The sequence below is a fragment of the Hippichthys cyanospilos genome, chromosome 3, assembly GCF_059441005.1.
Source record: "Hippichthys cyanospilos isolate Australia breed blue-spotted pipefish chromosome 3, RoL_Hcya_1.0, whole genome shotgun sequence".
Lineage (NCBI taxonomy): Eukaryota > Metazoa > Chordata > Actinopteri > Syngnathiformes > Syngnathidae > Hippichthys > Hippichthys cyanospilos.
This window is the reverse complement of record NC_142371.1, coordinates 25040752-25063963: the sequence shown is the minus strand read 5'-3', so window position 1 is coordinate 25063963 and position 23212 is coordinate 25040752. Positions and strand designations below refer to the sequence as shown.

The window sequence follows — 23212 nt, the reverse complement described above, 5'->3', positions numbered from 1 at the left end:
TCCTGCTCTTGTGTTGTGTTCAATTGCAGAAGGCCTGCAAACCTGAGTCCGAATGCCCTGGGAATGTTACGCTGATATAGCCATGCACAGAAGCTGGAATCTGATTGGATAACAAAATAATTGTAATAATCATAACCCACAAACGACTGTTGGCTTCACAGCTAAGTTACACGCTATTGAATGAAATCAAAAGACAGTCGAAAATAAATGTAGAAAATATACAAATGTGTGCATTATTTTACAAACGTATACAACGTTTTAAATGCAGGTTAGTACTTTTAAGGATGCTTCGGCCTTTAGAAAAGACCATTCCTACTATACTTGAATTACTATTTATCAGGGCGGATTCTTAATATTCTGATGCAAGGGCACGCAATAAATACCAGGTTTACAGTGTTCAAGACTACTTAAAATAATCTTATTATGGTGATTAAATACAGTATGTAATCATATCAATATGTCAGACACTTTTCAGTTAATACTATCATACATGTTATTTCCTACGGACACACATGGCATCAATTGAATGATCCAGATACAGAATACTGAAATAATGATCATTTAGTGCATAATACTATTCTCTATTGCAACAGGTTAATACATGGAACATGATAAGCATTTGCCTACTGTGCTGCTCTCATGATTAATATGAATATACTGTACATACTGTAAATATATTTATGTATCCAGATGCTCTGGTGTGGGTTAATGCTCTTAAGTCATGGCAACTCATTACACGTCAAAAAAAAGAGCCTGTCCTTAAATTTTTAATCTCCACTTATTTTGCTCTGGTTCACTGGGTCCAGAAGCATTCATACTGTTGCTACAGCAACCACACTTAAATGCAAATGATTTATATTTTGCCGTTGTAGAGTGGAAGCTTTTTTTTTTTTAAAGGGAACTCATACCACTTATGTTTTTCATTTCTAATCCTGTTGAATTGGAGTCACGATCGGCCGCTGCTACTCAGAATGCTTTCTTGGCTGCGGAAATGAAACCCTTGAAAACAGCGACTGGAGAGCCAAAATTATTTCAATATAAAAAAAATCTGACCATTTGCGGAGAAATACTGCCCAAGGTGAATTATGTCATATACTCTTTAAGACTTGATTTTTATTATTTATTTATTTATTTTGCAAAGCAGTTCTGTGAATTATTGTCTTCATTTGAGGAGCAATTTTTTAAATTTGTGGAGGTTTATCCCAAGGACCTGAAGCAATGTTTTTACAATAAAATGATGATTATTATTATTATCATTATTATTATGGCCTTTTATTCTGATCTGAAATGACTGCATTTGAATGCACCATACGTCTCATCCTCATGTCGAAAGCTACTGGAGGCTTGGATGTGTGAAGCCAATTGAAACGTAACCAGCGCTCGGAAAACCTTCAAAGTAAAAGCCTAATAAAGCTTTTGCCATGTAATATTTGGAGTCTTTATTCTGAAATTGGTCTATACTCGTTGGTGGCATTTTACGTTGTGTTGTTGCGCAGCAGCCTTAACCATGGCGATTGTTCCATAAGAATCACCGATTAACGAAATACAATTTTTGGGCTATCTTCTGACTCACCCTTAAAAAAAAAAAAAAACGAAGCACACCAAATCTGGTCAAATAGCCAAAGCGATGTGTTTGTGCGCATCACAGTCGAGTGAGCTTTGCGTGTGCGGGATTGATGAAGGTTAAGGAAGCCCCAGAAGTGCGATGAGTTGTATTGATTGAAAGTTCCCCGGTGCATTGATTATAAGCCCTGTGAAAGCAGAAGAGCTGAAGATTTAAAGCTCCACACCACAGGGTTATTGACAGGTGCAATACTTCTGCTCAGCCTCTGAAAATCTTTTTGGTAAATGCAGGGAAACGGCTCACCCCGGAGTGACCCAATATGTAACTTTCCCACTTTGTGATGTATGTGTTTTCTTTCCCCCGCAGAGCTCCATGTATTCTCTGGCCCTGAAGTGTCTGATCAGCCTGTCGACAGTCATCCTGCTGGGCCTCATCATCGCCTATCACGCACGGGAGGTTCAGGTAAAATGGCTCACTCGCTCATGTCAAGCCATAGATTCATTCTGCGTCATTTGCTCTTTCATTTGCTCTGGGCCCAAACAGAAAATTGTTTGCTCTTGAACACTCTCAGGCACACCAGATTAGGTACACCTGCACAATCTCACGAGTCACGTCTCAATATCTCACGATACTATAGCGCTTCGTTTTAATGCACACAATTAAAGATATATTCATTTAGCCAAATGAGAGAATAGAGGGGCCGTGACATGATATTTAAGTACAGTGTAATATGTGCATATAAATTACATTTGGCACATTGGCGATTTAATTTCTTATTAAATTGGGTTTTATGGTACCGATGTTTCGAACCAGGAAGTAAAACGACTCGTTTGCTCTTACCGTGTAGCTGTTGCGCCCTCTTGCCGCACGATGGCCAGCCACGCAACATGCATTCATCCATCATCCTGACCGCTCATCCTCACAAGACTCGCGGCTGATTATGACTACTCCATATAATGGAGCCAAAACAGGCGTTTTACTGAAATTAAAATGCAAAGCGGCTTCGATATATCCCTCACACTAACACGCGTTCCTTTTATCAAATCAGTCCCTGTGGGAACCCCGTGTTCATAACAATAGTCCCGCCCGAGGGGGAATTATTTACTACTGATGCTAATCGTCCGGTGGAAGTTAATAAATGAAACGTTGTGTATACTTGGCCAACTTGCTAAATATCCTCTCCTCAGCTCCGGAACCGAAACCAAAACTAAACAACGAGAATAAGGTTGGTGTGTATTTACTCTTGCACCGGTGGTGCAGGGAGCTGTGAAATGCTTCTGTCTCGCTCTTGTCCTCATAAGCGAACGAGAAGCCATTTTTGTCTGCACCAGTGGGGTTGGTGTGAGAGCGCAGTAAAAGCAAGGAATGTTTAGAAATTCATCAATGAAGGAAAATAATACTTTGGGAGTGTTTAGTGTGAGAAATCAACATTGGAACATGATTAAAAGCTCCAAAAAGTTGACTTCATGTTACGACATCTTTAAAAGGAAAGCCAACCCCAATATGCTCTGTACCATATGTTCTATGCAACCCCACTAGTCTAAACACAGCATTCTGATGAATATTGCATTCGTGGAATATAAATTCAGCAGCAAAATCCATCCGCTTTTTATGGGACCACCATTTCGACAGCTGTTAGCTAATTCGAAACAAAGCAAATCATAGTTTATCCCTATCCCTAATCAAGCAATATAGTTGTACTTATATAAATGTATTACTACAACAGGGTATAATTAAATATATTATGGTAGCTACTCATAACTGCGTTATTTTTTTTTCCGGGCCTGGGTGCCATCGCATGACTGCACTGCCTTATAACCAAGTGTGTGCCGTCCGTTTTGACTTTAATCTGCCAAATGCGGTCGCTACAGTGAGATCAATACAAAGTGCATCCACCCAGTAGAAAAGTTGAGTGTGTCCAAACGATTTTTTTTTGCCTTATGACATGCTAACACTGCAAATTGTCATTATTAGAAGACGTAAGCGAGCTGTGAAGCCTTGCCTTGCTGTGCAGCTGTTCCTATAGAGGTCTATTCCCATACTAATGCATTCCATCCCTCAGGCGCCTTCCAGCAATCAGGGGCCCAGGTGTGTGTCCGCCTCACCAATTAATGCCATTAACGGGCCGCCGTGGCGGGATCGACCAAAGGCTCTACACGGCTTTGCATGCAGTAGCTAGACCGCAACAATCGATCACGTGCGCCTTCATGCTCCGTCGTATGTGATTTTGTCCTTTTGACGAATACAACGGCAACGTGCCCGTCGGCCCGCTGTTTTCATCATTCATTGCACATCGACTATTTATGGGAGCCTTGCGGGAAGCCGTGAGTGCCCCCCAGACCAGCTATTACTCCCCATCAGCAAAACCACAATCATCCATCCGGCCTCATGCTAGTTTAATGCCGTCACTTGCTTACATTACATCATACAGTAGAAAAGTCCATTACTGTCGTGTACTGTACATGTGATGCATTCAGGTAGAAGGCAGCTGAGGATTCATTGACAAAATACTAAAAGAGGGCTTTTTTTTCTGTTCTATCCGCCCACGTTCGCAGCGGAGGCTGCACGTGACGTGGAGGATGAAGAAGTCGCGGTGACGAGAGAGATAACATTCTGTCCTTTCCGTGATGTGATTCTCTTTGATGAAATCACAGGAGGAGTTCAAGAAAGTGTGACTGGGAAGCATCGGGGGATGTTACCGGTCTAGACATGAATGGTTTATTTTAGAAATTCACCTGGAACGTAGGCTGGTTTGTAAAATGTTCATTTCTTTTCGATGATGAAAATGCAGTAAAACGGTAATTCAGTCCTTATCATTCATTTTTTATAAGTAAGACTTCGGATTTTTCCAAAATAGTCAAAATATTATGATATTGAAGTTAGAGTTTATTGAGGGAAGAAAGTGACATTTTACCAGGGGAATATATAAAATGAATCTTTAGTTTCATCATATAACAATTTTAATTCTAGGAAAGACATTTATTCATTAAAAAAAGGCACTATATTTTTGAAAAAGAAGTCTTTTGTTCTTTTTAAAAAAAAAAAACGACTTTCTTCTGTAATAATTGGCCTTTTGTTCATTAAAAAGGCTTTATTCATGCAGGGATGTAGGATTTATGTGATGAAATGTGGCAATGATATCTTAGCTTTTAATTGGCCCTCTGTGAAGGTAGGAAGGGGAATGAGCTCTTTGCCCATAATGCCATAACATCATATCCGTTGCGGATCATGCGGTTTCTCCTGAAAACAATAAAGAAGGAATGAGCCTTAAAAAGTTTTTATTTCTTCATTTATTTATTTTTCCTGGGGTGGCACGGACATTGCCATATTTTAAATCCAAATTTAGAGTTAGGAGTTCTGAGTTCCTTGAAGGGATCATACTGTATAGCATTTATGCAACTGCTTCATGGTAAACACATGTGTGTAGCATCCCAGAGTGCGACACTGAGACTGCGTGTGTCACAACACACGTCAACATGTTGACGGTTTGCTTCCATACATGAGCAGCATAACAAGTGTCGCTTAGCGTTTGCCCTTTATTGTTGCTGTTTACACACACGTGGGCAAACAAGAAGCGAGGCATGCACGACATCACGCTCATGCTATTTCTTTTCTTTCCCATCCAGCAAAATTCCACTGGAAGCATTTGTACTTGCTCAAGCGCATAAATCCACCAAGATGGAAAGTATGTGCGTCAAAGAAGAGAAGTCCTGACACTAATTGTATTCATCAAATAAAAGTGAACATTTTGCATGTTCATCATGCAATGATCCAACTCAGCATCACGGCAGCAATGTAACAAACAAAAAAATAACGCTATAGATAAGCAGTTTGTTTTGATAGGCAATATGCATTTTACTTTACATTGTCTTTCACATTAATACAGAACTATATTTCTTTGGGCGGGAACAGTTCACATATACCTGTCTTGGTTTTGGGGTCATGATTTTCACACCAGGAGACTATAATTGTTCTGAGCACAGTGAAAAAAACAATTGTTATGATTATTCAACCTTACTTGTTCTGTATCTGTATAATAATGACAAAATCTATACCTTCATGAAAAACGCATTCATAAAAGTAAATTGGCAAAACGAGAATAATGATCATTTTCTGTGCAATTATAGTTCGTATTTGATTATTCTAACTGGTGAATGTGTGTGGTTTCACTTACATTTCATTGTTTTGATTTTATTTTACAAACCAAAATGTTGTTTCAAGTTTAGTTTCAGTTATTTTGCTGCTGAGCCACCGTAATGCAATGTCCCCCGTATATACAAGGATATTGTGTTTTACCAAAATACTTAACTATGCAGTTTAATATACAGTATAGTTTTAGATTATTCTAAAGTTGCTAAATATGTGTAGTTTCACTTGTCTTATTTTGATTTTATTTCATTCATAAAAATGTTGTTTCCATTTTAGTTTGTTATTTTGCTGCCAAGCCATCTTAATGCAATACCCCCAGTATATACAAGGGTATTACAATAATAAATTTTTTGTTTATTTATATATATATATATATATATATATATATATATATATATATATATATATATATATATATATATACACACGCACACACACTTCTAAGTAGAAAAGCAAAGGGTAGGGAGCCTCAGTTACTAAAAAACAACTAAACAGCTACTTAAATGTGTTCACAATTGTCCTATTCTGTTGTCGCTCAGTGCGCGGTGGATGGAGCAATCAGCTTATAATGTGTACCCACTCCGGTTTGTGCATGTCTTCACTTCATAATACAGCACAGCATCACTCCATTTTTCTTGTCCCGAATGTGACACATGACACCGTGTGCCGTGACAGGCGTCAACACGATTGCCGTTTGCTTCCGTACATGAACAGAATAACAAAATTCACTTGGCGCCCGTTTCTTTATTGACGCGCACAAACAGGAAGCGGTGCTTGGAAAATGAAAAGCTTCGTCCAATAACGATGGCCATCTCGCATCAGGACATGCTTTGCTGAAGACTCCACATCGGGATATAACAGGATATTACATTCCCGCGCACACATAATAGAGATGGTCACTGGAAAGATGTTAGAGGATTCTGGCGGCGTCTTAGCACCTTCCCCAGTATCTTTCTTGTCTTTTTGCCTACTTTTCTTCCTCCCTCTGTCTTGATCACATTACATCTGCCTCTTGTTTCTTCCACTGGGACTCAATTCAATTTGCCCATCCACTCTCCTTTCTTCCTCACTTCTGGCTCAGCATGCAGCATCCCCCCCATTTACCCCGTGCCCGTCGGACTGCCAACATCGCCCTCTAAAAGCACTTTCCCAACTTTTGGACCTTCATCGCGTCGAAGCTTTCACACGCTTTCTCTGCCAAAATTGGTCTCGCTCTTCTCCGTTGCTCGTTTTGTGTCTCTTCGGCATCTTCGCTAATCTGTCAGGGTGGGACAGGCCGACCCGGCCGTGCTTAGCATGAAACAAGGCAAAGGCAATCACTTCTCACTATAGTGAAATTCATCAGTAATCAGAGCGGACTGCAAATCTCTGCTTTATTCCGTCTTGTCGTTTGAGGGAATTTAACTTTTCGCAGATTGGCTTGCTGTGAGGGATTTTGTGTGTTTGTCTGTGCACGTGTACACCGCTTGACAAAACAGTGAAAAGTGAACAGAGGCATGATGGGGTTGACCTGAGGAATTTTTCATTTTGAAGTGTCCATGCTGATACATCTTATTGCTTTTTTGTTTCATTCAAGTGTGATCGTGGGTGTGTTTGTATACATATATATATATATATATATATATATATATATATATATACAGTGGTACCTCGGTACTCGACCATAATCCGTTCTGAGGTGGTGGTCGAGCACCGATTTGTTCGAACACCGAAACCATTTTTCCCATAAGAAATAATGGAAAGTATGTGTGCACAAGTAAATGTGCACAAGCAGTACATGATAAAGATAAAGATAAAGATAAAGATAAAGATAAATAAAGCATTATAAACCATTTTGTATAATTTACTTACGTTTTGGAGAGTGGTTGATGGCATACAGGAATGGATGTGGAGAGGACGGGAGGGAGTTACTCCTTCCATGATGCCGCTAGCTAACTGCGACGTGAGGTCGGACACTCGTACACCACGTTCATATTTTGCTATAATTTCCTTCTTCGGTTCAATAGTGGTCCTCATTGTTTTCCTCTTTGCCTTCCCCTTATCACTGTCTTTCTTTGGACCCATTATTAAGGGCTAGAGCAACACGAAAAAGTTTAAATCCGGGAAGAAATACTCGAACAAACGTCTTACTCCGCTGGCGGTCTGAGTTGAACTGGCGCTTACCCGCTGGCCGAGAAGGGCCGAGGAGCGCGTTCGGGTCGGCTCGGCTAGTCGAGAACCGAAAATCTGTTCGAGGTCCCATGCATTATCTACTTGAATTTTTGGGTCGAGCACCGATTTGGTCGAGTATAGAGGCGGTCGAGTACCGAGGTACCACTGTACCTTGTTAGTTTTTGTACTTTAATGATATGTCCACCTCCCGCCCAAGTCGTGAGGCAATTTCATTTGACCTCTGAATACAACAAGCAATCTAAATGGATACCAAGCAATCAATCAGTGCACTTTTCCTAGCTCTGATTGGCTGGTATTGTGGCCCATTCGTATTGTGTGTGCCCCACTGAGTGCGCAGAGACTACACAACTCGAGCGAGATGTTGACCGAGGGAGGGAGGGCGATCGTGAGTGAGCAATGGGAAAAGTTTTTCTGTGCTCAAAATCCATCGTTGTTCGCTCAAACTCTAATCATTGCTCGCTCAATACTGTGTTTTTTCTGTGCTCAGAATCTATTCTCGCTCGCTCAAAATCCTTCATTGCTCACTCGCGATTGTGGCACAATTATAATTCCATGAGGTACAGTAGGACATCGCCGAAGCCCTAAGTGTGAAATGTGCGGACTGCCACTTAGCGGGACATGCTTGATTTTTTTTGTCGAAATCGCTTGAAACGTGCTCGTAAATTGAAGGTTAGCTTGAGACGTCCTTATGGCTATCACAATTTTGACTTCCTCACATCTTGTAATAACCATCAGTAGAAGCAATCACATTGGGCTTTATAATATGCTCAGGAAAAAAAAGAGTTTGCATGTGTAATCATAACCGTTTTCATGATTTATAAGCTATTTTACGTCTTTTCTTATTATTGCTGTGCAGTTCTCATTAATAACTGGCTAAAGAAGCAATCACTTTGATTGCTCATTCGCTCAGGTCCACAAGACAGGACGTTTTCCCTCGTAGCGCCATATCTGCTCTCTTGTTAGTCCTCCGAAGGCAGAAATGTGCTTTCCCTCAACTTGACCTTTTGCAAATGACGATATTCCAAAGTGTTTATGAAGGTGCTTATGGCTGTGTTAATTGCCCTGCAAGTGGCCATCAGATCTTGCTGCTGCTGGCTTGGCTGGAAAAAAAAAAATGTGGTGACATTTCTATGCGTGAGTGCTGAATAATTTCAGCCCCCTGAGCGGAACGCTACGTTCTATGTTGTCGTGTAAAGAACATTTGGTAGATTTCTATGGACCGAACAACTATTCTGTTTAGGAAATCAGTGAGATGATAAGGAAAGCATTAATTAAAAACTAAGATGAATTAGAAATAAGACAAGGTTTCCATCATGGAGTTAACATCAACTGCTGATAGAATATTCTATTGCTAATTTCCATTTACATATTCCATTTACCCTCATTACTTCTTTACATCTTCAGAACCTTGTCATGTTAATTTAATGTGAAAAATACAATACAGTGGAACATCCAAAGTGGAACACTGTGTGATAAGTTATTCTAATATTTTATTGAATTCCCATTGGGAAATAAGTTGAAGTGATTTTTTTTAATTAAGTGTACATAGAATAGCACTTTAATTTGCTTAAGTGTAATAAATAATTAAATGGAACAATAAAAATGTACGTGAGCTCATGAGTATTTTTAAAAAAATATGATTATATATTATTCGGAACTGTAATAAATGGAAAACATCGGGAAGATAACCATGAACTCAAAGCACTTGTACAGTAACTTAAATCAAAGTTCCCCATTGAAATGAATGTATTGACCATGGTTTTTAATAAACAAAACAAAAAACTAGTCAAATCAGCTATTAGTGAAAGTTTCATAGTTCAGATTGGTTGCCCAGATGAAAGCTTTGGACATCTTGGTATTTTCTCAGTCTGCTCTATGATCATGCTTTATGACCTTAAATGACTTTTAGCTCACAAGCATGCATGTTGGACGTTGCATTGAAACATTTGTTTCCAAATTTTTGACTGCTACTGCATATTATGTAAAGAAGGAAACAGTTTGCATATAATAATTTCATGCTTCCAGCATCCAATGATATTTTGATTTATCAGGTGTCTGTAGCTTTTTCTTTTACATTTCTCTCTTGCCCTTTGTCATACTCATACGACTTCTTCAGTAATTTGAGTACCTCAAATTTCAAAATAAAAGACAATTTGATAAAAAAAATAAACGCAAGTTGGTCACGATGTTATAGCAAGACAAAGCATTAAAGGTGTATTAAAGGTGCATTAAAATGCATTTGAGCATTTCAAATTCTGGTAAAATGTATTTATCTATTTATTTATAACCTATTCTCTATTATAAATTTATTTATTAATGAATTAACTTTGTTACCCGTTGTTACCCACTGCTTAATCTACGAGACAATCGATAATCTGGGCAGTGCCAGGCATTTATTTTTTTCTCCCCCACTGAAAGCAGCAATCGTAATTATAAAATTCTTTAAAAAAAAGACTCACTGAACATGTTAACTGACCAGCAGCTAATTTTGGCCCTTAAAGCATTTTTTCTCAGGAAGCTTTAGCTTGAAATCCAAACTAATTGAATTTTGAGGCCTTTAAAATTGGAGTTTCCGCTATATTCCTACCGTGTCATGCTCAGCAAATCATCATGTTTTGTATGCTTGTTTTGTATCATCTACTATTTCAGCAGTGTCACAAATAGTACCACTAACTTGCCGTCAAAGACCAAGAGAAACACAATAATAAACAAAAAAAGCCAACGGATCTGACAGCCGAATGCGAAATGGATTTCATTAGAGCGTGAACATCGGCCGTATCCCTCAGGATGTGTAAAGGTGCCGTGATTGATCGGCTGTTATGTACAAACACACCACCATTCGTCTGATTTAGCCAGCCTGAAATATAATAGTTATGGATCACGGAAAACACCCCAAGACAACTATTATTCCCATTGAGAACGTCGTGAATGGTTATGTGGCTCCGTAGTCGAACGAATCATTCATCGGTCATAAATAAAGGAAAAAAATAAATGTTGAAATACATGCCCAAAAATTGCGCATTTACAAAAGCTTGCACCATGCAGACATTTTATGCAGTGAGCGGCAAGTATTTGAAGTTCTAAGCTATTTGGAGCTTTTAAGTCTCCCCTCAAGAAATAATGGAAAGCGATTCTGTTCCAGGGTCGAACCTTCGGTGCTGTTCACTGCACAAGAAACGACTCAAGTAAAATTGTTGTTAAAAGAAGTTAAACGTTGTTTCACTCCTCAGTATTTCATACAAATAATGTCATCAAAATTGTAATTAGGGCTGTCAAAATAACAGATTAATTGTGATCATGGAATTACAATCATAGATACAACGTTATGTTTTTTAATTGCGTAAATCCAATTTTCCTCTTTAAACTTATGATTTCAGGTATAGATGGAAGACCCTAACCCCTAACCCCTAACCCTAACCCCAAAATGGAAGAGCATGTGAGATTTGTCGGTCAGATAATCAATAGTTCTGACTTTAAATTGCCCAGACAGCAGCTTTGACAAAAATACAGTGATACGCGTTCTTTTTAAGGTGTTTTCTCAAGCAGAAGCTCAAGTTCAGCCTATCACATAAATGCAAAGCACCCAGCTATGTCTGCAACCCAGCTCATGCGAGCAACAGACTTGAAGGTAGCAAGCTATAGCAAATCTCTTTGCCAGACTAAACATTTTAGCAAGTCTAAGACAGACAGGATGTACGTTGTTTTATTTTACAGTTATTTTCTAAAATTATTTTCTAATTATTTGGCGATTGACAAAAGAAAACAGCAGCATTCCTCTTGACGGTCAAAACTAAAGGTTGCATTCAGCATTTGGGGCTTTTCTCAAATCCAAAAGAAGGTAAATGTTTACAACCGGAGAGATTAGAAAACAAGAATTGATTACAGCCCTTAATTATTATTTTATTTCCCTCCAAAAGTAACGGCTGGATCCTGAATCGCAAGACTTGTGTCGGCTTCGGTTAGCAAACAAACGGAATTGCCGTTTGAATGAATCAAACAGAAACAAGAGGCACTCGTGTGTCTTTCGAGAGCGAGGAAGAGCAATATTTCTCCAGTCCATTAGTGCGCTTCCAGCATTAGTGAACTGTGTTGATTCAGTTACTTTTGGTGCATTTCACCAGCGCTCCATTGATCAACAAGACACCAGCTTGGCACTCAAAAACAAGCAGATGGCAAAGGGAGAGGAAAGTAAGCATGAAGGGTCATCCTCTTAGTGCTGTGCTGCTATTTAATATCTGAATGGGCATTTAATGATGCTCACCACATTGCGTATGCACCCAGGGAACGCTAATGGAAGAGCATAATGCAGCGCAGCACGCCGTCTCCCATAGATGCCGTTTTTTTGTCTCCTTGCCATTTATAGGCGCCTTGCAAATTAGCATTGAATGAAGGGAATTTCCCATCTCAAGATGTCTCTGGTGGAATCATCTTTACACCCGTGTGCTGTTTTTAGACCTTTTCTTTGTGAAATTCAGCACATAGTCAAAGTGTGAACGTTTTTCTTTGTCACCTCATCTCACTCCCGCTTTTCGTATTTACACTCTTGGCTGCTAACAACCAGCCGCGTGCGTGTTTTTCCTCGGAGGGGCACCGGCTGCAAAAGTCTTGGGACGCTTAGCACTTCGACCTACAACAATCAATCAGTGCGTTGTCGCGCTTTGACTCATTTGATTTCTGCTACCGTACAAGGGCTGCCATCAAAGAGCATGTCGGTAGCCAGCAGCTTGTTCTAAAAATAGCTCACCGATGATGGGATATTGTGATTTCCTAGGAATTTTGTAAAAGTTATAGAAACAAGGTTGCGTGTTGATATCCATCCGTTTTTCTCTTGTTAAGTCATTGTTAACTTTTTGAAATTGTTAACACTGGTCACATACATTAGAGCAGCGCTTCTCAAATAGTTGGGCGTCAGGCACCAGGTGAAGCCAGGGGGGGCTCGGATGACAAATGATGAAAATAAGAACTGTCATCTTTTTTCAGTCAATTTGATTTTTTTTTTTCTGTTTTACCGCTGTAAGAAATAATTAACGGTTGTTGAAAGTTGATTTATATTCCTTTTTTGTTTGTTTGCTTACACAATTTAAAATAGATAATCAGCACGTCGAGTGGGAGGGGCGTGAAATGTTTTCTCTTTCCTAGGGGGACTTGACAAAATATTATTGAGAAGCAATGCATTAGAGCAATATTACTAGGTTATTCGAACAAATTTCCTATTTTCGAAATGTGTATCAAATGGGTATATTGTCTATATATTTGTACAATTTGGGAATTTTAATATTGTCAAAAATTCTCTCCAAAACACTGGTGAAAAACAAAATTGAGCTGATCTATTAAAACAATCATCTGCAAATGTGTTAAATTATCAATTATATCGAACAAACACATTAATTGTTAAGACAATGTTCTAACTTCTTGCTAAGTTGATGAAATTGGTTGCAATAGCTTTTATAGAAGATTGAGGTCCATTTTTGTAATTCAGCATATGTGCTTGTCCTTAACTTCATCTTTTTTAACAGATGACAGGATGACAGGATGACAGACAGGATGACAATATGAACCATGGTGGACAAATTACAAAACAAGTGCTAAATTGGAAAAAAAAAAAGTTAAACAAAAGTGACCAAATGGGTTTGTGTTCATCATGAATATTGTATGTCCAGTCATTTGAATACTCAGAGTTCTTAACTTTTGAACTGAAAAATGTCAGAATGTGATTTTAAAACATCCCCTGTACATTTAACGTATTCATTGTCATTACTATTCTCGTTGGTAGGAACAAAAAATAAAATGTGATAAGCATCTCTGCCTTGCGTTTCTTAGTTGTGTTATTGGTAAGGTGTGGAACTCCAAACTTAAAAAAAAAAATGATCAGGCTTCCAAATTTGGTCCGTGTAGACCAAAAGTAAAGACAACCAAAAAAAAGCGATACACTCAGAGCCATTTTGTGTGAACAAGCCCTGAACGTGTAACGCAATTGCCTTTCAACCAAAGTCAGCTGGGAGAGATTCAAGTTCACCCTCGACTCTAATGACAAATGAGTTCCAGAGAAAAAGAAATAAAAATGGATGGATGTAATGTTCATCTTTTCGTGCCATAGTCCATCTGCCAATCTTTCTATTTCTGAATGTGTTTGTCTTGCTCCATTTCTATCACGCGCGCCTATTTGAGGGCTTTCCAAGGAGCAGGATGCACACACTTCCCAGGGGTGTGACTGACTACGTGTGTGCGTGTTTGTGTTTGCGCGTGTGCTCGCTTACTCCTTCGCTGATCAGACACATCTTCCCACCACCTCCTTTGGGAAACACCGCCCTGTGGCTAATTTGCTCGCATATTCTTCTTGTTCTTTTATAGTTGCTACTTGTCCAGACCATCTGGGTGTTTGTGTAAAGTTCACATCCGTGTGTGTGTGTGTATGCGCTTGTAGGTGTGTGTGTGTGTGGGCCCGGCAGATTGTGTCCAGCTCTGCATCTGCTTCCGTGATGAGACACGTGCAATGAGGGATTTAACCTGATTAGTTGAGCAAAATGGCCGCAAGGCCTGGATGCGGTTCAGGACAGAAAAAGGTTGGATGAAGGAGGAAAGGGCAAAGGTCAAGCCAGAAAGGTGGAGGACTGCGTCCAAAGTGACTCTATGCACATTGTTTCCTTTTCTTGTTTTGTTTTTGCGCTGCCCTCCTTCTGTCCGGCTCGCTCTTCATTTGGCGTTTTGATATCGCTCGGCCTTTGCACTCCGCTGCCACGTTTTGTTAAATTTAAAGCAAGAAAACACACATGGGATTTGACTCAGCGTTCCCTTTTGGGCTCTCTGTATATACTGTATGTCCCAGTGTTTGTTCTGGCCGCACTTGCGCACGCACACACGTCCAAACGTCCAAGCTCCATCCCATTTTGGTCATGTAGAGCAGTGGCACTCACTCACTCACTCACTCACTCACTCACTCACTCACTCACTCACTCACTCACTCACTCACTCACTCACTCACTCACTCACTCAACATTGACAGATTACTTTCCTAATGGAATTTAATTATTTATCCCTTCCTCGTGGCGGTTTAGCCAGGAAAAGACCGACAGCAGCAGGAGGTAGCAGGGGAAGGACAGAACCGGAAGGTGGGAGGGGGAAGAGGGGAAAATGATGTGTGTGTGTGTGTGTGTGTGTGTGTGTGTGTGTGTGTGTGTGTGTGTGTGTGTGTGTGTGTGTGTGTGGGGTTGGGGGGTGCTCATTTCCTTGTGGCAAAATCTGGACCACCTCACTTTTTTTCCCCTGTCAAGCAGGGAAAAAAGATGAATGGATAAAGGCCGCCTAATTAAGGTTCCAGAACGTATCATGTCTAATTCTCAATTCAAAAAGTTAAGCGTTGAAACTCACTCAGGAGCTCCGCTTGGAAAGTGTGGACAAAACGCGCCTTTGCCGCCAGTATGTCCGACTGACATGGAATCCAACTGACATATTTATCACAACAGAATTATTGATGAAGTGCCCTATTAATAATTTATGCTCCACAGAAAGATAGGCAGCGACTTTGATTTGAAGTTGAAGCCAGTTTTTAGGCTGTCACATGAATAAACTTGCCTCAACTGTTGGGTCGCAACTCAAAAGTGGGACCTGTTTTCTCGTTAAGAAAAATGACCACTTTTTAATTTTGAAAGCCTTGGAAGGCTGAATATTTTAACTCCTATTTACTATTTCTGTCCAGTAATGCTGATGGAATCCTAACCTGGCAAGCCACACCCACTTTCTTGAGAGAAAGAAAGGAGGAGATTCGGAAAGCCTCATGTTACCAAGTTAAAAACAAACGGTGCAGTCAAATTTGGCGTATTCTTCGTGAGCAATGTCACAAAGTCCGTGCTACTTATAACGTTCAAAGCGGCCCGCAGGCTAGACAGTAGTCACCGTGACGCTAATAAATGGTCAACTTTTATCCAGCAAAAATGACATCATTCATTCATTACCGTCTCTCTTTGGCTAGCGATGTTGAATTACCCCGCCTTTGTCGTTTCCTACTTCCACACATCACTTTTCTGACATCACCACCACTCTTCACTGATTGGTTCTTTCAACTGTCTGTTTCAGGGAGAAAAAAACAACAACACAAATTTACTATATTTTTGTTGATTCAAAATGTTATCGCCTGTTGTAAAGACAAAAAGCCTTTCATAGTTCATTCCACTTCACAAATTCTTTTTCAAATGGCCATTAGTACCTCAATGGAGACAATAATGAGTTTAAGATGAAAGGAAAATGAAATGTGTTTACTTTCAAAGCTAACTAGTTTCTTCCGCGTCGAAGTTTTTAGAGTGATGCATTGTATCTAACTTTCAACACTTTAAACAACACTGGGACAAAATAATCATATCAGTTTGTGAAAGAATATGAAACCGACCATATTTACACTTATAATTTTCCCACTCAGCTGCAACAATATGCTAAGGAAAATGGCTAATCACAGATGCGATATAGGCTACATAGAATATGGCTATATGGATTTTTCTTCTTTTGGGAAAGTTAAATTAAAAGCACCAAAAAAAAAAACATAAAGCCATCAAAACCTATGAGGCATTTGGGGGGAAAAAATACACCCTTCTCACGTAGATAAAATCTCTTGAGTATTTTCAAAGAAGACTTCAAGACTTTAGGACATCACAAGCATGCCTTACATCTTTTTGCTCCAAGGAGAGGAGCTTATCTTACCTGCAGCCATGGATATAGTGAAAGATTGATTTTTTTTCTGAATATTTATTGCTTCCATTGAAATCAATTCACGTCGTCATCGCCTAGAATGACTAAAGACAATCAAGATTTTCTTTTTTGGCCCAGCCCTACCTGTAACTGTAATGCTGTCATGTGACACAATAAAATGGCGAATTGAAGAGAACGTTTAAAAAAAACAATTATAATACATAAAGAACAAGGAAAAAGAACAAAAGCCATGTCATTTCCATGCACTGGAGGATATAATATCTGATACATATTGGATTTTTTTTCCCACATTTTATAGCAGTCTGGAGGACTTTCAATTCCCTGTGTTTTGTTTTTTTTTCCTGCGTATGCAGCCGTGACGTATTTCCCAATCGTGTCGCTTGAGAGCAAAACATTTGAATTGTGTGCGTCACTTGAAGCATGCAGTGTAAATCCAGTCAGCCGTCTCAGCCAAAAAACATAACTCAGCTCCACAAGGTCAGAGCTTGACCAAACTTGTGGTGTGTGACAAAAGTCCTGCCCCCAAGAGATTCATGTGCCACTTTCCTTAATTACAGTGCCAACTGATGGTGACAGGAAACGTCTAATGACAGATGTTCGACATTAATCTCACCCCTTAAGGAACTTCAGCTGAATGTTTTCTGTCAAAGAGATTACGGCAAAGGAAAGATATCTATAATCGTTCACGGGTGTCTTAAAAAAGACTCCCATCATAATTTGAGGTGCAAAAATGAATCATTTAATATAATCGGCAGTCACATGACTCCATAATTATTTTTGATCGTCGCTTAATCATTTACAGACCCCAACTTAAATTCTCAGAATGTAAACCTCTCATCAGTAAATATTCTGAAATGTATTTAGTCCGATATGAAAGTAGACCGAGCGTCATTGTGTTAAAACAATGTAAGATTTTTAAGATATTTACAATCATTTGTTTTTACTTTGAAAAAACAAAGCTCAAATGTTAGCCTATTTTGTGACATGATGGACAAAATCAGTCATTTGAATATTTAAAAAAAAAGAAAATTTCCTTTTCTCTCTAAAATGGATTCCTCATAATAATCGATTAATCGATTATCAAAATCATCAATAGTTGCTGTCCTAAGCAAAATACACAAATGATAAATAATTGCAGCTCGTTTATTTATCTCCGGTTCAAATGATTTGGTTTTGGAAGGCTACTTGTAGCAAACTTTGTTTTGTTACGTTTACTCGAGCTGTCAAAATTACTTGATGAATAAACTCATCGATTATCAAATGAATTGACTATTTCAATAATCAAGGAATTAATTGAGGCCATAGTTTAACTTAAAATTGTTCTAATCCTGTTTTCAGCCTCTTAATGGTAATTTTACATTTATTTTTGTAGTCCTTCACAAAACAGACAGATCACCTTTCATATTTAATCAAAATAAGACAATTGAGAAGAACTACTCTTGGAACTTTTGGACTGAAAATACCCTAACAAAATGTTATATTTTCACCTAAGTCACGCCAGTCAATGGCATTTTGTCATTAAATGTTGTGAATCTTTGCACAATTTACACAATTTTGCCAAAAATGTCATCGGAACATCGGAACACAGTTCACTAACGCAAATCTGTGTTAGCTCGCTGGGCTTACCATTTTGCGCTCTCCCAGAGACATTTTTTAGAGGAAATAGCAGGAATAACAAAAATTGTTGTTGGTTGTAACGATGCACTTGCACCACTTTTTTTCTTTTGTTGGGACAGAGTAAAACTTCAAGTATGTACTTTGAGCACTATCTGATACCAAGCATGGATACTTCATGATGCCATTATGTCTTGCAATTTTGCAGATTTTTTTTGTTTAATATATAATATACTGTTCAAAAACACAAAAATTCATTAAACTAAAATATAAAATCAATGTAAAAAAACAAAAAAACAAAAAAATACCTTGAAGAATTTTCATGCAGCTGATTTGTACGCTATCTGCCCAAAAATATGTGCGCTGCTTCTGTTGTTCCTCCAGGGGGCAGTGTGGTGCGTGCATCAAAGTTAAACAGTGGTTTGATGAAGAAAAAACACAAAGAAGACAGTTATGTAACAGTTTTTTCTGCAACCGAAAGAACGTATACCTGAGAGTTTTGTTGTATCATTTCCACCTCTTGTGAAGGTATATACTCTGACATTATTGCTAATTCCGTTAGCTAGTCCATGGCGTTTTCCATTATTTAACTTATAACTTTAAGCTAGTTTAAGCTAGGAAAAAAAAAACTTTTGATAGATAAAGCATCTAACCTACTTTCTTTTGTGTTAGTTTTACTGCACACATCAACTGGGAGTGTCAATAAAGATGGATTCTGTTTGTATGTAAACTTATGACCGCAAACCCAATTTTGTTCCAAATTAATCTTATTTTAATTGGTCGTATCCTCAACAAGAAGGGAAGAGATGTTTCGCTCCAAAATCTGACACGTACGCATCAATATGAGACAGCCAGTCTGTATGTCAAACACACACACACACACACACCTCCATCATTTTTCCAGCGTCTTCCCTTTTCTTCTCGCCTCATCTCTAAACGTGTTTCTTCCTCCTCCTCTTTGGTTTTTTTGATTCCCTCTCTTCTGCCGTCTTCCTGCTGCTCCCTCGCTCTCTCTGGGGATCCTAATTAAGCTTGGCTGCTCTTTGATGTTGTCGCCGTGGCAACAGTCACCATGACGAGGCCTGGCCCGCACACACGAGTGCGGAACGCACACGCGCTCGGGTGGACGGGAAAGCGAGGAACGGCGTTTGACCCTTGGCCGCCTCGACGGTTTCCCCCATCGGCTCCAAACGAGTGCGTTTGCGCACGTTAGCCGCATGGGTTGGAAAACTCACCCGCTGAGACATGTATGGCTTTAATGATGGACTAGTGGCCGCGCGTCCATAGGTGGTCATGGCATGGATTTGCCATTTATCAACACGTGGCCGGCGATCACACACGGTCCTGTTTTCTTTTTTGTTGTTGTGTTTGTGTTTTTTTGAGTACGCGGAGCTTTCGCTTTTCCTCTTGTTTGTGTCATCATTAACCTTTTATTTACTCTGCGGGGATATAAGCCAAACTCTGAAATAAAGAACAAAAGCGTGTGCTTAGATGTTTTGCCACAGGGATGTCAATTCCCTTATCGTTTGCATTTATTTTTATAACCGTTCTCATGTTGCCAAGACTAAAAGAACGAGTGGGAAAGTCCTCTGAGGGCCATGGTAAATTTATGAAATAATTTTGCGTTTTATGAATGTTTATGTGTTAAAGGAGAGATATTATGCCTTTTTTACACAAAACCAGCAACAGCGAGACTGTACAGTTTTTCCTGATACTCTGACTCCGATACCCCTCCACACGATACCAGTCTGTCATTTAGGTTCATTTGGCATCAGGTTTGCAGGTTAGCCCAAAAATACTAGCATAAATGACGGCTGTTAAAATGCATTAAAGAGAATAAAAATCAACCCCCCCCAAAAAAATTCTTCAATAAATCAATAATAAACAGTCAAAAGGAATATCAGTACAAGCATTCTAGGAAAACGAAGTGATGCAGAGTACCCATGTATAACGTTTGATAAATAAATGACCATTTACATCAAATGCAAAAAGTTTGCTCTTTAAGTTTTTTTTTTCTGATGATGCCAACTCATGATTTTCGTACGTAAATTCATAATATTCATAGTAGAGATCTTTCTGACAACTTTTATTTTACAGAGCAATATGAATACTCAATTTTTGATTTGTCACAATATTGAGATCAAGATCATACCACGTATACATATATATATATATATATATATATATATATATATATATATATATATATATATATATATATATATATATATATATATATATATATATATATATATATATAATCATTTTTCAAAATAGGTTAAAAACCAAAATCCCAGGGCCGTGTATTGAATTCAGTCATCCACCTACCCATCTATTTTGAAATAGTATTTGACCTCAATCCATACTGATTTGCATTCATGTATGCTTATTAAAAATGAATGTTTGATTTTGCTAGTTGTATGAACCCAAAACATTTTTGATAGTTCCACCTCCTTTAGAAAACGGATGTAGATTTTCACTGAAAAGTTGTTGCTCAATGCAAGCAATCCAGACGTCAGCCAGCATCCCAGAACAGATTGAGCTTCTGCTCCGATATTTATTTTTTCATTTCCTTTTCATCCTTCTCTCCAACAGCCCCACCCTCTCAGCTCTCCATGTAATGAAACCTTCCTTTAGCGATCTCCTTGTAACGGCGCCTTTCATAACAACATCTAGATTAACACAGCAATTAGCAACAAAAACATCCAAATGCAGCAGGGGGGAGAAGTACAATTAGCGGAGACGGTCATGGCGCTCCCATCTCAGAGACGACTGAGATAAGCAGCTTTTTTTTTTTTTTTTGCTAAGCAGCCCAGACGCGAGATGACTCTGCAAGTGTGCGATGCTCGAGTTGTGTGTTGTGCTAATGAGACTGAATAGATGCAGATCAAGAGCCATTTAGCCCTTTAAAAATAGCAAGCGCTGCCTTCAATCATCGCATCCATCACGTGTAATGCTAAGTGGACTCCTCTTGTCTCATCTCTCTCGTCTTCGCAGCTGTTTGTCATCGACAACGGGGCGGACGACTGGCGTATTGCCATGACGATGGAGAGGGTTCTGCTCATCGCCCTGGAGCTGCTGGTGTCGGCCGTGCACCCGGTGCCCGGCGACTTCAAGTTCCAGTGGCGTGCGCGGCTGGCCTTCTCGTACGCCCCGTCGCAGGCCGAGGCCGACCTGGACATGGTGCTGAGCGTGCCCATGTTCCTGCGCCTCTACCTCATCGCCAGGGTCATGCTCCTGCACAGCAAACTCTTCACCGATGCCTCGTCCAGGAGTATAGGTGCACTCAATAAGGTCAGAGGCCGCCGCAGGTCACAAAAGCAACCATTCCTACATTTGGATGGATGGATGGATGGATGGATGGATGGATGGATGGATGGATGGATGGATAGATAGATGGATAGATAGATAGATAGATAGATAGATAGATAGATAGATAGATAGATAGATAGATAGATAGATAGATAGATAGATAGATAGATAGATAGATAGATAGATAGACAGACAGACAGACAGACAGACATCTGGTCATGTGACATTTTCAGTGAACAGCAAGTGGTCAATTTAAATTTAAAGGTATCAATTGTATTGAGATAGAATGAACTCAACAAATTAATTATAGATGATTTTTTAAGGTTTTTCTCCTGAAAAAAGTCAACGAGTAAAGTTTCCCTTTGCCGGCCCGCAATACTGACCCCACAGGTACTGGGCAGAATAGAATGACATGGCAACATAGAGGCTCAACTCTAATTGGATGAAAAATCTAACATTCCAGTTGCAATTAATTAGTTATTTAATTGGATTAGTTGTGAGAGTTATCACCTTTAGAAAGGGATGTCGGCCTCGTTGTAGGAGTGAACACAGCAAGTTTTACATTTTTTTGGTCATAAATTTGTTGTGTTTTTTTTCTAATATCTCTAATTTATTGCTGTGTTTGTCAATTTGAATATATTTGGGAAGAAGGCCTTACGAAATAGTCTCATTGGATCACAATCACATCAGAAATGGAAAAATTGCAGTTTGATTTTTCTTCGATATCGTTCACCCCTCTCAGAATTCAGAAAATACAAACTTCACACAGAATGCCGAGATCCCCGAAACTTGAAGAACTGTGTAACTAGAACACCCCAACCACTTTTCCACAGTGCTGCCCTGCATAAAAATGATAAGGTCAAAAAGCTCTTGAGCTCAAATGAGATCTCTGTTCTTCCCCATCCTTCCAATCACACGTCTTTCCTTTGCACTAGAGACATAAGCTACTTGGAATCCTTCATAACACAATATGAGATGAGAGCTTGAAATGGGAACAAGATATTACATGAGGCTCAAATGGACCATGAAAAGGAACGATCGAGGTAGTGGAGGGATGTGCCGCAGCCATGCAATAAACCATCAGTGTTAGCTTTTAATGACGTTCAACGATGACGAAGATGATATCCTGCACGCACATATAGAAAAATGCGGTATCCTTTGAAGAGAAAATCCTTTGAAAAGAAAGTCTGTCTTTTTGTTTTCTTCCAGTCAGGTATAAAAGAGGCGAGGCTGTAATCCGAGGTAATGCTTTTGCTATACTGAGATGATCCATCTGCCAAAAGATGATCATTCGTCTCAAATTGACAAAGGAAAACCACAAAATGTCACCCTACTTTGGAAAATCACCTCTTCATAGACATTCGCTTTGTCATATTAGTCGTTTTTACGCAGAGGATAAAGAATACTTGCCAAGTATTTCAGTATTGTCATGAGTCGCCGCACAATTTGTGTTATTTTGTGCTTGAAGTCTCATAGAAGTATCATTGGCAACATTAAAGGGCAATTTCCACAATTAAATAAATGCATATATATTACATTAGGCACATTGGGGATGTATTTTTCTATTAAATAAGAGTTTTAGCGTACTGACATTTCTAACATGGAAGTAAAACGTCTTTTTGGCCGGCCATGCAGCTCACCATGTGGCCACACCTCTTTTTTGACCTTGTTCAATGCCGCCGGCCACGAAACACCTAACCA

At 39.2% G+C, this 23212-nt stretch overlaps 1 protein-coding gene across 2 annotated transcripts in view; it reads left to right on the top strand.

Annotated features, from left to right (window-relative positions):
* Positions 1 to 23212, top strand: part of LOC148426475 (small conductance calcium-activated potassium channel protein 2-like) — a 77370-nt gene that overhangs the window by 22062 nt on the left and 32096 nt on the right. For both annotated transcript variants that reach the window (XM_088410742.1, XM_088410741.1), the window contains exons 3-4: positions 1931 to 2026; positions 21197 to 21493. In XM_088410742.1, coding sequence (XP_088266868.1) covers positions 1931 to 2026; positions 21197 to 21493 — 393 coding nt within the window. The remainder of the gene's footprint in view (positions 1 to 1930; positions 2027 to 21196; positions 21494 to 23212) is intronic.